Source organism: Myotis lucifugus, unplaced genomic scaffold (genome assembly GCF_000147115.1).
Source record: "Myotis lucifugus unplaced genomic scaffold, Myoluc2.0 scaffold_203, whole genome shotgun sequence".
Lineage (NCBI taxonomy): Eukaryota > Metazoa > Chordata > Mammalia > Chiroptera > Vespertilionidae > Myotis > Myotis lucifugus.
In genome coordinates this window covers 2,269,647-2,283,625 of record NW_005871251.1, presented here as the reverse complement: position 1 = coordinate 2,283,625, position 13,979 = coordinate 2,269,647, and the positions used below count along the sequence as shown (strand labels likewise).

Below are 13,979 nucleotides of genomic sequence, written 5' to 3'. Positions count from 1 at the left end.
TAACTCTCTGGTTTTAGGCTCCAACTAGGTGTGGGGTGGGTGCAGGCAGAGTGAGATAAGGAAAAGGACAGTGGTGATAGGAGTCATCCAAGAGGCCCTGGCCAGGTAGCTCAGTTGGTTGGGGCGTCGTCCCCATACACCCAGGTTCCGGGTTCGATCCCTGGATGGGGCACATCCGAGAAGCAACCAATGAATCCACAAATAGGTGGAACGAGAAGTCGATGCCTCTCTCTCTCTCCCCTTCCTTGCTCTTTACAAAGCAATCAATACATTTTCTTAGAAAAAAGAGGTGATTTAACAGAAGTCCCTGACAAACATGAGACTGTGTTTGACCCTTGTGTCATCGGCATGTATTTGGTACCTTGAGGTTCTTCTCACTTTGCCAGCAAGAAGAATAATGGCCGATCTGAACGGCTGGGGGTATGGGGTTATGTGAGGGCCCAGGTCTAAGCGGGGACCCTGGGGAGCAGCTGGCCCTCTCTGAGCCCCAGGGCCTCTTTGTAAAGGAAGGGCGACCACACTCCCTTTCCGGGCAGCAGGCAGGGTAAGACGCGCCCCCATCCGGAGGCACACGCACAGCACCTGGTGGGATTCCTGAAAGTCCCTCTCGCCCTTCCCTCCTCCCACTGGGCGAGGAACCACCACAGTGGAGAAGGGCCTTCAGCAGGGAGTCAGCTTCACACGGTATTTCTCCACAGCGGCCGCGGGAGGGGTCAGGAAGAAACGGAGGCCAGGCTTGGCTTCGGCTCACACAGGGAAGAGCTGAGGTTTGAGCACCCGTCTGCTGGACGGTCTTCACAGGTTCCCAGAGGCAGACGCTCTGCTCAGGTGGAGAAGTCTGTGGGGAGGAGGGGGCCGGGGCTGCACGGGAAGCCCGGCTGCTCCACAGGTTTACAGTTAACACCCTGCATTCCCAGGAGGGGGGCCTAGGGCAGGGGTGGGCAACCCCTGGCACGCGTGCCAAACATGGCACGCCAGTAACTTTTGCTGGCACGTGAAACCCTCTCTTATAATCTTCCATTTACAATTTTTTTTAATATCAACTTTTTATTTTTCAGATAAATTCAGTGTAGGTGCATCTTAGATAAATAAATAATTTTACGTAACAAGTTATCTTAAAGACCATAGACATGGATTGACGAGAGAGGGGAAGAGCAATTTCTATGCCTCTGCCTTAACTCTCCCTGCCTTTCTAGATCCGACCAGTGTTTTGGTTTCATCCACATAAACTCAGTGATGAATTTTGTTAAGTCCCGTAATAGGAGTAGCCTGACAGATGAAAGTAGTAGCTCGGGCATATCTCTGAAGGTCACGAAATATAAACCTGACGTAAAATCTCTGTCATCAGTGATGCATCAGCAAAAGTCCCACTGATATCAAACGGAGTCATAAAGTTTCCTGTCGGACTATCAGTGTACATGTATACATTAAAAAATAAATGTATTTTTCATCATCATATACTGTGTTTTTGTCGCTCGAATGAATTTTATTTCTTCAAATATACACCTTAAGAGATATCAAGTAGGCGTAACATGTTCTCAAAAAAATAGGGTTGGCACGCAGAATTTTGAGTCAGAGATTTTGCTGGTTTTGGCACGCACTCACAAAAAGGTTGCCCACCCCTGGCCTAGGGCAAGGCCCTCTGGCCCTTGATTCTGGATGGAATCACCCCCCCCCCCCCACACACACACACACAGGGGATCTCCCACCGGCCTCTCTGGGGAGTCCAGGCGTTTCATTCGAGGCCACTCTGTCTCTGCCACACACTGCCGCTTCTGTAGCTTCTGTAGTGCCTCCCCGTTTCACAGAGACGGCACCCCCTTGGGGCGGGGGCAGCGTTATTCCCCTTCCTCTGCAGGTGGGAGCAGGCTCAGGGAGCTTCCTGGCTTTCATGACCTCCCCCTGGAGGTCACACAGTGGGGCCTACGTGGGCAGCTCCTCAAAGCTGCTGATGGGCAACCGTCCTCAGCACCCGCGGCCTGACTGGCGAGGCTCCTCCAGGCCGCAGTCTCCGTCCCCAACAGTCTTGTCTCCCAGAGGCCGAGGCGAGGGCCCAGCAGCAGTAAAATGGTTGCTCATTCCTGCTCATGCCCTCGGGGGCTGAGCCAGCAGCTCCTTGAAGGTGCACTTCCTGCAACTCGCTGCTGCATGCTCACCACATGTGATGCAATCGCCAGGGCCGGCCAGCGGGTGATGAGTCACTCCTTCCAGGGCGTGTTCAGCTGTGCCCATAAGCCCCTCAGCCTCCGGGCCCCAGCTCAGGGCCCCCAGCAGTTACAGGGCTGAAACCTCGCCCGGAAGGCCCCTGTGACCACACCAGTTCCTCAGAAATCCCCCAACCCAGCCTTGATCTAGCTCGACGGCTCCCCACTTGCTGCGTAAGCCTTTCCCAGGCCCAGCTGGGGGCCCGGCCGAGGCCTGGGGCCCGGATCCCGGTTCTACCGCTGAGCAGCAAAGCCATCTCCACCACGTTACTGCTCTTCTATTGCTTTGTCTTTCCTTCTGAACGATGGGAATCATATAATGGGAGCAAAAGCCCCACCTGCCTGCTAGTGAGGGCCGAGAGGCAGCTCAGCACTGTGACCGGCACATGGTAGATGTTCCGTGAACGACGTGGGTGCGGGTGCGGCTGCGGGTGGGTGTGCGCACACGTGTGACTCTCCATCTCTCCCGAGCACGTGACTTCTCTTCACCGTGTTTTCTGGCTACACCAACTTGAGCACCACGGGGCTACCCCGTTTCTCTCTCCGCAAGAATCCTGGTTTCTTAGTTCATCCTTCCTTTTGCTTTTCTAACCTCTTCTATGCCTTCTGTTCCTGCTGCCCATGTTCACGTTCCTCTGCAGCTTTCATTCCCAGTGGTGTGTGGTGGCAACATAGGTCAACACTCAACCACTGCAATATGTTTGTTTGTTTTTTAATGTGTGACAACGAGCACAGCACGCTAAGTGGGTAACAGATCTTCATGGCGCGAATCTCACTGCCCCAGCAGTGGTTCTCAACCTGTGGGTCGCGACCCCTTTGGCGGTTGAACGACCCTTTCACAGGGGTCGCCTAAGACCATCCTGCATATCAGATATTTACATTGCGATTCATAACAGTAGCAACATGACAGTTATGAAGTAGCAACGAAAATAATTTTATGGTTGGGCCACAACATGGGAACTGTATTTAAAGGGCCAGAAGGTTGAGAACCACTGCTCTAAAGCAACAGAGAAGGGGAGTGCAGGTTTCAGTAAAAAGCCGTGGCCTCGTACGGTACGTGGCCACTTTATTTTTTTAACTTAGGAGAGAAAGAGCCAAGCCACCTAGTTGTTTCTGTACATAATTACAGTTATTTACAAGAGCCGCCACAGCACCAGGGACAATAAGATGACTAGCTGTCACACAGTACTGGGGAGGGGTAATCTCCTTGGTTTGTTTTTTTCTTAAAAAAACAAACAAACAAAAAAACCCCACCAAAACACTGATGAAGTTACCAGTTAAGGTAACTGTGAAGGTTTTGGAAGACTGTGTAATACTGCAGAGGTATTTTAAGTTGTTTCCAGTTAGTGACTGAGGATTTCATTTCATCATCTGGAGCTGCAAGAAAAAAAATGTCTCATGTCAGTAACTGGTAAAATGCAGTCCACCTGCGAGGCAGCCCGAGAGTCATGATTACCCTCCTATTCGTGCCCTTTTGTAATAAATCCAACCACAGCCAGGCGCCGGGGCGGGGGGGGGGGGGGGGGGGGGCAGAGACGGAGGGACTGGTCTCGAGGCCGACGGCAGCGGGAGTTCCGCAGAAGCGCTACCGTCCGTGCGCAGCCCAAAGGCCCGGCCCCAGCCCCTCGGACCGACCCCTCTCGGCGGGCAGTGGAAATGTCCCACATGTCAGCTGTCACCCTCCCAGCGTTTACTTCCTTCTCTGCCATGTGTCTCTGCTGGTGACAGCTTTCTTCCCACCTCAACTTCCCTCTTGGTCACCTCCCTGGTGCTGACACAATCCGGGGTTAACACAGAGCAAGCGGCTAAAACCTGGGGGCACCGCCTCCCTGAGCAAGTCCCTCACCAACGGCCCACTCCCTGGCTTCTGTCTTCTCCACAGCCTGGATCTCATAGACCAGAGCGTGTCAGCTGGGATCAGGCCAGATCAGCCCAGCCCAGAACAGAGTTCCCAAAATACCTGTGCTCCACCCCCAGCCTTCCTGACACTCCCGCTGTGGGAAATAACCTGGTGCTTTCCCCCTACCCAAACCTGGAAGTGGGCGCTGTGGGTTTGTGAGGGACAGAGGCAGCCCTTCTCCCCCGAGTCCTGGCCAGCACAGGACTCCGGAGAGCAGCACCTGCCGGGCTTGGCGCCCTCAGCCCCAGCTCCTTGCCACCCACAGCCTGATCCATCCGCTCCGGGGAACCAGACGGCACCTCCAGCGCCCGCAGGCGGAGGTGCACCTGCAAACCTTTCCTCCCAGGGAGAGGGGTTCTGCTGCCTTTTGAACTTGGTGGAAGTTGGGATGTTTCCAGCCTTGACAGCACTCCCCGAACTGCCCAAAGGAACTGTCCCTTCGCCCGCCCGCAGACACCTGACACCAACATGGCTGTGCTCAGCTGGTTCTCGCTGCCTTTAGGTCTTCCTGACACTGTCCTCAGGAGATGTGACAATTCTGCATTTGCTGCCCTCCAGCTCTCCCCCTAATTCCCACCCCTCCGTCATACACGTGACTCTTTAATAACGGAGCCTCGGGAACTCCCCCTCCAGCCATGATGGGCTCTTTGCATTTAAAAATAATTATCAAATAAGCAGCAAACACACGGAGTGCGAAGTGTGAGAGTAAACAGAAGCATACGGAGAAAAGGGAAGCTCTCTCCCCCATCCAGCCCGGAGCGAGCCAGTTCCTCCCCGGGATGTCCCCCCTAAATGTCAGGTTTGCCTCCTGGACCCGACCCCAGAGCAGCGTGTGCACCCAGAGCTTTCCTGCTCAGGAAGCTCATGTCAGTCATTTAGCCTCCGACTTCCAAAGATCTCCCTGCAAATACGGACTCTCTTGCCGCTTCTTCAGCTTGGTGCGGAGCGGGCCGCGCCCTTTATCAGACACCCAGTTCCGTTCCCCCCACATCTCTACCTCCATATTCACGTCTGTGTGACCCGATCCAAGCCCTCTCTGCTTAGCCGGGTTATTCCATTTATTCCCTCACCCTCACCCGCAGCCCCATTCCCAGCACTTGTCTATTAACCCTTTGCTAGTAGAGGAATCTTTCTAATGCAAAGCTCTGCTCAAGCATCCTCAGTGCTTCCCTTGAAGAAAAGACCTGAACCTCTTGGCAACTCTGAATGCCTTGGTCTGGCCCAACCTGCCGGTCCCCTTGCCACTTCCTGTCCTGCCCGCTACAGCCTGGGCCTCTCTTCCCCTCACCCCGCAAAGCCGGGCTCCCGGGCCCCAGCCTCCTCCCACCAGCGGGATCTGTCACGCGGGGCCTTCGGAGCCTCCTTATGGCATTTACTACGGACACTGCCCCTGGTGACCATGCCCGGGTCCTATCCTTTGCGCACACCAGGGCCCAGCCCTGACCCTGGCTCCTGAGGCGAACCCTCGGTCTGATCTTCCTGAGGGAGGGTTGGGGGGGAGAGCAGGGACATGTGCTGGCGGAGAGTACAACCCTCGGAGCCCGAGGACCTCGATGTGCGTCTCGGCTCTCCCACTTGCTGCCATGGGACTGGAGTCCTGAGTCTCACCTTCAGGGTCTCTGGCACGTGGTACTGACCCCGTGCAAGGCTTGTGGAGAGGGTCCAATGGGAGGAGATATGGAGAGTGGCCAGGGCAGTGCCGGGCATGCGGCTGGTGCTTAACGAACTGTGGTTCGTATCTCTCTCTGCTGCTGTCACTGGGTACTGTCCCAGGCCCTGGCAGATACATAGAAGCTGGCTCCCCGAGCGACTGGCACCCGACAGCGAGGCTGTCCTGGTCTAGGCCACGACACAGTTTCCCCAGAGCACAGTCTACAGGGCACTTACGTGGTTCAGTCCGTCCGTCTGGCACAGTTCAGAAAACCTACAAATGAAGACATTTTCATCTCAATTAAAGAACTGGAAACGGAAGCTGAAACCTGAAGGTACTAACTGCCTCGTAGAGACGTGGATGTGGAAAACTCAAAACCAGAGCCCCGTCGGCCAGCATACCTCACTGTCCCCAACGCTTCCATGAAACTGGGGACTGAGTTGGTCCAAAGAGTTGCTAAAAAATGAGTCATCAGATGACAGAGAAGCAGAAACTGCTGACAAAATGGTATGTCTACTGCAGAGTGGGCACAGGGCCGACAATGAAGGCAAGGCTGGAATGGTGTGGACTAACGCTGCCCAATAGGAGTATAATGTGAGCCACACAAGTATTTAAAAAATGTCTGTAGCCACGTACAGAATAGATAGGAAGAAATGGGTAAAATTACTTCTCGTAGTCTGTCTTACTTATTAGCCCAACATATAAAAATATTCTCATTTCAACATGTAGTCAATAGAAACGTTATGAATGACCCATTTCACATTCCTTCCTCTAATACTGTCTTATAAGCCTAGTGTGTAGTTTATACTCACAGCCCAGTGAGTGCTGGACTCCCACATTTCAAGGGCTGGACAGCCACATGTGGTTCGTGGTTACTGTGTCAGGCAGCGCAGGCTTGGGCGTGAAGGTACCGTTCCCACGGGTACACATCCGTTTCCTTCCCACAAGGCACCAGCCTCAGCCTCGAGCCATCCTCCTGGTCCAGCAGCCTGGCCCACAGGCTGCCTGAGCACGTAGAGGTGTCTGCCCGCTACAACGAGGTGCTGGAGCTGTTCACCTTCGACTCACTCCCTTTCCCAAAGCTCCATGCCCAGCACCTCACCATTTCCCAACTCGTGGCTTTAGAGCTGAGACGTGCGCCAGATTATTTTTTTAGAACAATTGTTTTTAGGTTACGTGGTGCTACCAATACTGACACTGGAGTAATTTCCTCTCTACTGAATGCCCTTTAGCTTCCTCGTTAGCACTCCCCGTGGGAGTCACAAATGAGCCTTGCAAATACCCTTTTGGTGAAGGCGGGTATGGAAATGGACGGGCCTTTAAGAACATCTGTTCACATCTGGTCAATGTCCTTTGGGATGTGAGGAAGGGCTGCGTGTTAGGTCACCCGTTGTCCAGGGCATACAGGTTGCTTTCTACGTTGGCCCAAGATCTCTGGGGAGACCAAGGAAGTCTCAGGCAACACAGGTAACACCAGATCTTTATTACCCACTAGAGGCCCGATGCACAAAATTCGTGCACTGTGCGGGGTGGGGGTTGTTCCTCAGCCCGGATTGTGAGAGGGCTCAGGCCAGGCCGAGGGACCCCACTGGTACATGATTGGGGCCAGGGAGGGACTCGGGAAGTTGGCCAGCCGGGGAGGGACCACAGGAGGGCTCCAGGGAGTGTCGGGCCCGTCTCGCTCAGTTCTGATCAGCCAGACCCCAGCAGCAAGCTAACCTACCAGTCAGAGCATCTGCCCCTGGTGGTCAGTGCACATCATAGTGACTGGTCAACTGTCTGCCCCCTGATGGTCAGTGCACGTCATAGCGAGTGGTTGAACAGCCTTAGCATATCATTAGCATATTATGCTTTGATTGGTTGAATGGCTGACCGGATGACTAGACACTTAGCATATTAGACTTTTATTATATAGGACTCCATGTCACCCAACTCAACAAAAGTTCCTTCCTACCTGGGACCTCCTCCTAGGCCAGTGATGGCGAACCTATGACATGCGTGTCAGAGGTGACGCGCGAACTCATTTTTTTGATGGATTTTTCTTTGTTAAATGGCATTTAAATATATAAAATAAATATCAAAAATATGTCTTTGTTTTACTATGGTTGCAAATATCAAAAATTTTCTATCTGCGACACGGCACCAGAGTTAAGTTAGGGTTTTTCAAAATGCTGACATGCCCAGCTCAAAAGGTTCACCATCACTGCTCTAGACTGTAAGACATGGGCATTGTGACCACAGCAGCCAAGAGTAAAGGATCTTTTGCAAAATCTGGCTTGGAGACCAGAAGTGTAACTCTATGTTGAAGTGGGCCCCGGACAGAAGGAGGCTGTAGACTAGATCGCAGGAATATCTGGCTGTGCCCCTGCCTGGAAACTCGCCGTGGGCCGAGGGCTCATCCCACCTTAGAATAATGCAGAATCTTCGGAGGGACCTGGCACACTCGGCAACCAGACAAGTAAAACACAAAAGTTTCTGCTTCTTTCGAAATGCCTACAAATTCAAACTTTGTTTCTATCTCCAAATTCATTTTCCAGCCTTTGAAAAACCAACTCACGTTTGAAAACTTATATTTTTAAGAGGAGTATACATACCTACTGCACAGACTATTACTGCGAATGGTACAGCTGTGAGTGCATATCTATGCCTTGAATTATCTGTTAAAAAAAAAAAAGAAGGAAAGAAAGAAGAGAAATGCAATTAGCTGACCTGGTCAAAATAAAGATACAGTTGATCGTCCTTACTTGCCACTTCCATGTTTGCAATTTACCTACTTGCTAAACTTTGTTTTCCTCAAATCCATCCCCACAGCACCTTCAGGGTCACTCGTGGGCACGTGTGGCCGATGGTGAAAAGCCTGTCGCCCGACGCACGTGTCCCCGCCGAGTCTGAGCAAGGCCACACGCTGCCTCCCTGCCCGCTCTCATTCCATCAGCAAGTGTTCTATTCGTGGTCCCTTCAGTGCCAGTTCCCACATGTTTTAATGTTTGTTGGTCTTTGCTGGGGGTTTCACTGTCTACAACGGTCTCCCAAGCACAGTGCTGACACGTGGCCCAGCATCCCTAAGCACAGAAAGGCTGCCATGTGCCTCACAAAGAAAACGTGCCTGTTGGATAAGCTTCCTCTAGGCCTGAGTTCGACAGCACTATTGGCCGTGAGTTCCATGTGAATGAATCAACCATATGTATTCAACAAGTTGTCGTTAAAAATAAAACAAGGGTATTTGTGTATTGATATTTTGCCCAAAATGTTGTGACCAGAGGCCGGCAGGCGCCTCCCATTTCCTGGTATGACAATGCATTTGGCCACAGCAACGGAATTTGAAGGCCTACATTTTAATCCCGTCTCCTTTACTTGAGCGACACTGGAACAGTCACCCCACCTGTTGAACCAGTCTCCTCACTCTTAAGGAGTAAATAACTCCTGTCCAGCCAGTCTACAATGGCGGTGGCGAGGAAACAGCTTTTGGAAGGGTTTGCTAACGAGTGGCAGGCTCGTCGATGTGAGTCACTATGATTCACTTGCTAAAGCATTAGAAAGTCTACACAGGAAATTAACACTTGAACAAATAAGATCCAATATTTAAATGTTACATCTTCATGGATTTGTATCTGTTATGGTGCATGCAACTCCAGAAAAGTACTTAAAATCATCCGGGGGGGAGAGGGGGGAGAGAGGAAGGGAGGAGGGAGAGAGAGACCCTGGGTTTTTATTGTTGAAAAGAATCATTTAGATCAGTGGTTCTCAACCTTCTGGCCCTTTAAATACAGTTCCCATGTTGTGGCCCAACCATAAAATTAATTTCGTTGCTACTTCATAACTGTAATGTTGCTACTGTTATGAATCGTAATGTAAATATCTGATATGCAGGATGGTCTTAGGTGACCCCTGTGAAAGGGTTGTTCGATCGCCAAAGGGGTCGCGGCCCACAGGTTGAGAACCGCTGATTTAGACCATTAAGCTCAGGCCCAGATTTTCAGAGAAGAAAACATTTGGTTACTGGAGACCAAAAACAGGTCCCAGACATATATGTATCTCATGTCAACACTACTCTGGGATTTAAAAGGCCAAAGAACTATCTGGCAATGTCTCTCAAACTTTCAAAATCTACAATGTAATGTGATCCATCAATGGGGGAGGGGAGATTTTTAAGAAGATGAATCACAACTATTTAATAAAAAAGGGTTTGTTTTCAAAATCACAACTCGTATTTCACATCGGTGAGAGGGATGTTATGGTGACGACCTTTCTCTTCAAGGTGTCTACGAGGTGTAACATTCAATCCCAATGGCAAGTGTTCAATGAAAACCAGGCAAGGACCGAATGCTTGCAAACCTCCTGCAACATTCACATAATTCTACAGAGGAGCTTGTCCAGGAATTCTGTCCTTCAAGGATGCTGCATCGTGGAACACGAAGCTTTTCCAGATTTCTACTTGCTGACTCAGGCTGTACCCGGTCAGCCACTTTCTCCTGGTTGGCTATGCGCACGGCACGCTGGTGTGGCTTTCTGCCACTCCCACTGGAAAGCAGCCATCTGCTCGCACATGGATGGTATTATCCAGTCTGCCTTGGGTAGTATGCAACACCCAACAGGTGGAATTCATAAATTTGCTCCAAGCATACCAACTGTCACTAACTTTGCAGTGGGTTTTTAAAATGTTTTTATTGCCCTAACTGGTTTGGCTCAATGGATAGAGCGTCAGCCTGCGGACTCAAGGGTCCCAGGTTCGATTCCGGTCAAGGGCATGTACCTTGGTTGCGGGCACATCCCCAGTAAGGAGTGTGCAGGAGGCAGCTGATCGATGTTTCTCTCTCACCGATGTTTCTAACTCTCTATCGCTCTCCCTTCCTCTCTGTAAAAAATCAATAAAATATATTAAAAAAATAAAAATCATCATTCTCCCCTTTAAAAAAAATAAATGAAATGTTTTTATTGAACTCAGAGAGGAAGGGAGAGGGAGAGAGAGAGATAGAAACATCAATGATGAGAGATAAATCATTGATTGGCTGCTTCCTGCCCGCCCCCTACTGGGGATTGAGCCCCGGGCATGTGCTCTTGACCAGAATAGAACCCGGGACCCTTCAGTCCGCAGGCCGATGCTCTATCCACTGAGCCAAACCAGTTAGGGCTGCAGTGGGTTTTTAAATCTTCCTGGCAGTTGTGTGGCTTGTGCAAATGGTGCCTCTATGACTGACACCTCCGTGGGTTTGGTCTTTTCTCTGTCTTTAGGGACCAAATCCATCAGCTGCAAATTGGAACCCATTTCGTACTTTTCCTGCAAATGTTTGTTTTACCCGAGAAGTCACACTGCTTTGTCTGAAAACGAAACCCTAACTTTAATGGCTTCATGTCATTATTTGAAGTTTCAAAAGGTACGATACACTGGAGACGTAAGGAGAATGGCTCACTCATCAAATAAAATTCAAGGTTTTATATTCATTACATTTACTAATTGTCCTTTTCTGTTTCAGTGGCTTGTTAAAAAAAAAAATTTAATTCACAGAATCACCCTATCTCAGCCCAAAGAAACGCATATTCTCTATTTACCCTGGAAATCCTGTTCCCGATATATAATTATGATGTTATTCTGAATTATAATTAATACTATAATTCATCTGTTCTCTTATGTTTTAATGAACCACTTTCAAATCACTGATCCTTTTGTTTGTAAACTGAAGATACAATGTAAAAATTAGATAAAAAAATGGCCACTTACAAATGTACTTAAGACTTAACATAAAAAAGACCATCAGTGAGACAGCTTGGCATGAGATTGACTGGGTGTTAGACCAACGATTTTCAACCTTTTTCATCTCATGTGATGTGAAGCCCACAAATCACAACTGTCCCATTTTTTTATTTGACAATCTAAGGAAATGAGGTCAGTGCCCCTGACTAAGTGATCAGGTACTGCATGTTTTAAAAATCACTGCGGCCCACTGGTTGAAAATCGCTAAACTAGACAAACGTATCAAATGCAGAGTCTTGTAGCACATGTGAGAACATAAAGGTAATGAAGAAGAATGTTACGAAGCAGCCTGGTGGGTGTGGCTCAGTGGTTGAGTGTCGGCCCAGGAACCAAGAGGTCACCAGTTCAATTCCTGGTCAGGGCACATGCCCAGTGGGGGTGTGCAGGAGGCAGCCGATCAATGATTCTCTCTCATCGAGGTTTCTCTCTCTCTTCTTCTCCCCGATCCTCTCTCTCTAAAAAAGCAGTAAAAACATATTTTAAAAAAAGAAAAAGAAACAGAATTATAAATAGTTAAGAGCAAGGGCTCTGGACCCAAGATGACCTGATTCCAAATCCAGGCTTTTCTACTTACTAGCTGTTGGCCTGGGGCAGGCAACTTAAACTCCGTGTCTTGGCTTTCTGCCCATAAAAAGGAATAATTACTATAGCACCCAACTCATTGGGTCGTGTGTGAATTCATTAACACTCGTATTAGAGTGGTGTTTGACAGAGGAAGTGCTAAAAATGTTCGCTTATATCTCTAATGGGTGTCCATGAACACTGTAGCTCACTTTACATTGTGAATTTGTGAAATGTACGTTAGCCACTGTCCCTGTAGTTTGAAACCCACAAACCACCACTGGTCGGTGAACACCGTTACTATGTAGCATCTCTGCCATGGGACGTGCAGCTGTGTACTCACCACTTGGGACGCAGGTTGACAAAACGATTGAGGACGTCCTGTTGGATTCTTGATTTTTAACAAAACAACGTACTTCCCGTGAGAGATCGCCCTCCTTCGTAAAATTTAGCACAGGGGCCTCGAGCTCCCAGCTTCCCTCACACTGTGGGAAAGGGCAATGCCATGCGTAGCGTAACAGCTCCCGATGCCGGCGGTAACTTTGAGGCATCTTGCAATGGACGGAGATGATCTCATTAGTCACTGTACAATTTAGTGTCGGAGACCGAAGAGGGTCTAGGAAAAAAGGTAACGTTTAGTCCAAGAATAATAATATGCAGACTCATCATCTGTGAACTTACGAAAAGCCCCCAACTTCCTTGTGAGTTTAAGAGATGGGCAGGCCACTTCCCTGGGCACCAATAGGAGAGCATCCCCCCCCGCCGGAGTCCGATCTGCCTGCTCCAATTCAGGACACCTGGGGGCCCTGCCCCCTCATCCTTGACTCTGAAAGCCCCAAGATCGCAAACAGGATGGTGGCAAACTCATTCAGCGGCAGATCTCACCTGAGCGACATGAGGATTTCTAGTTTTTATTTTTCTCACTTATTACAAGTATTCGTTACCACGTTTACTAAAAACAGTCACGTGCCTGAGTGTGGGGTGCTCCCCATAACTACGTGGGGTGTTTTTTTGTGCGTTTTTTTTTTTGTAGAGAATTGCATTTTAAAAAGTATTTTTTTTATTGATTTCAGAGAGGAAGGGAGAGGGAAAATAGAAACATCAGCGATGAGAGAGAATCATTGATCGGCTGCCTCCTGCACGCCCCCTACTGAGGATCGAGCCTGAAACCTGGGCATGTGCCCTTGACCGGAATCGAACCCGGGACCCTTCTGTCCGCAGGCCGACGCTCTATCCCCTGAGCCAAGCCGGCTAGAGCAGTGGGGTGCTTTTTAATCTACAGAGAGGAAATAGTTTATACTACCTTTCGAAAATCTGAAATGTTTCAAAGTGACTCAAAGGGTTTTGTGAAAGGTACCGTGGGCTGGCCCCGCTGACAGGTAGAATAAGGCGTGGTACCTGTCGGAGAATGGCCAGCCCCGAGGCCTCCCTCTCAGATTTCCCCCGGGAAGCGCCGGGAAGCGCCTCCTACCGGCTAAGGCAGCCTGGGCCTGCACACCGCAGGCGAAGACACTCACAGGTCCCACTGCACCATCTCACCCTCTCACATCGTAATGCTCATTTGTGTCTCACTCGTCCTATATTTCATTCATATGCCTTCCTGCATCTCTACTCCCACCCCCTAACTAATTATAAGAGATCTGAGAAAACGTAAATATACAGGAAATATACACAAAAAAAGTCCTGGTAGCATTTGGATAATAAAATTTCAATACATTATAAACATGTACTAAAAAGCAAATTATAGCAAAGTTGCATCAAGGCTGGCCAGGTGAAGCTCCCGTGAGGGCGGGGGGCTCTGGCAGGGGTCACTGGCCGGGGGCTGGGAGGTGTGAGCATTAGCCCCGGCAGGCTGTGCGGCCTTGGACCACAGCTCCTGTAGGAGCTGCAAGACTTTAGAGAAATCCAGCC

At 49.9% G+C, this 13,979-nt stretch overlaps 1 protein-coding gene across 5 annotated transcripts in view; it reads right to left on the bottom strand.

The window, feature by feature from the left end:
* Window positions 1–2,902: 2,902 nt before the first annotated feature.
* The window catches only part of CD58 (CD58 molecule), a 27,957-nt gene continuing 16,880 nt past the window's right edge, over window positions 2,903–13,979 (bottom strand). For 3 of the 5 annotated variants that reach the window (XM_023761228.1, XM_006097503.3, XM_023761231.1), the window contains 3 exons: window positions 12,412–12,684; window positions 8,350–8,412; window positions 2,903–3,581 (listed from right to left, as the gene is read on the bottom strand). In XM_023761228.1, coding sequence (XP_023616996.1) covers window positions 3,475–3,581; window positions 8,350–8,412; window positions 12,412–12,684 — 443 coding nt within the window. In that variant the 3' untranslated portion in view covers window positions 2,903–3,474. Of the gene's footprint in view, window positions 3,582–5,991; window positions 6,029–8,349; window positions 8,413–12,411; window positions 12,685–13,979 lie in introns of all 5 variants that reach the window. The other 2 variants (XM_023761229.1, XM_023761230.1) reach the window with 2 other exon arrangements.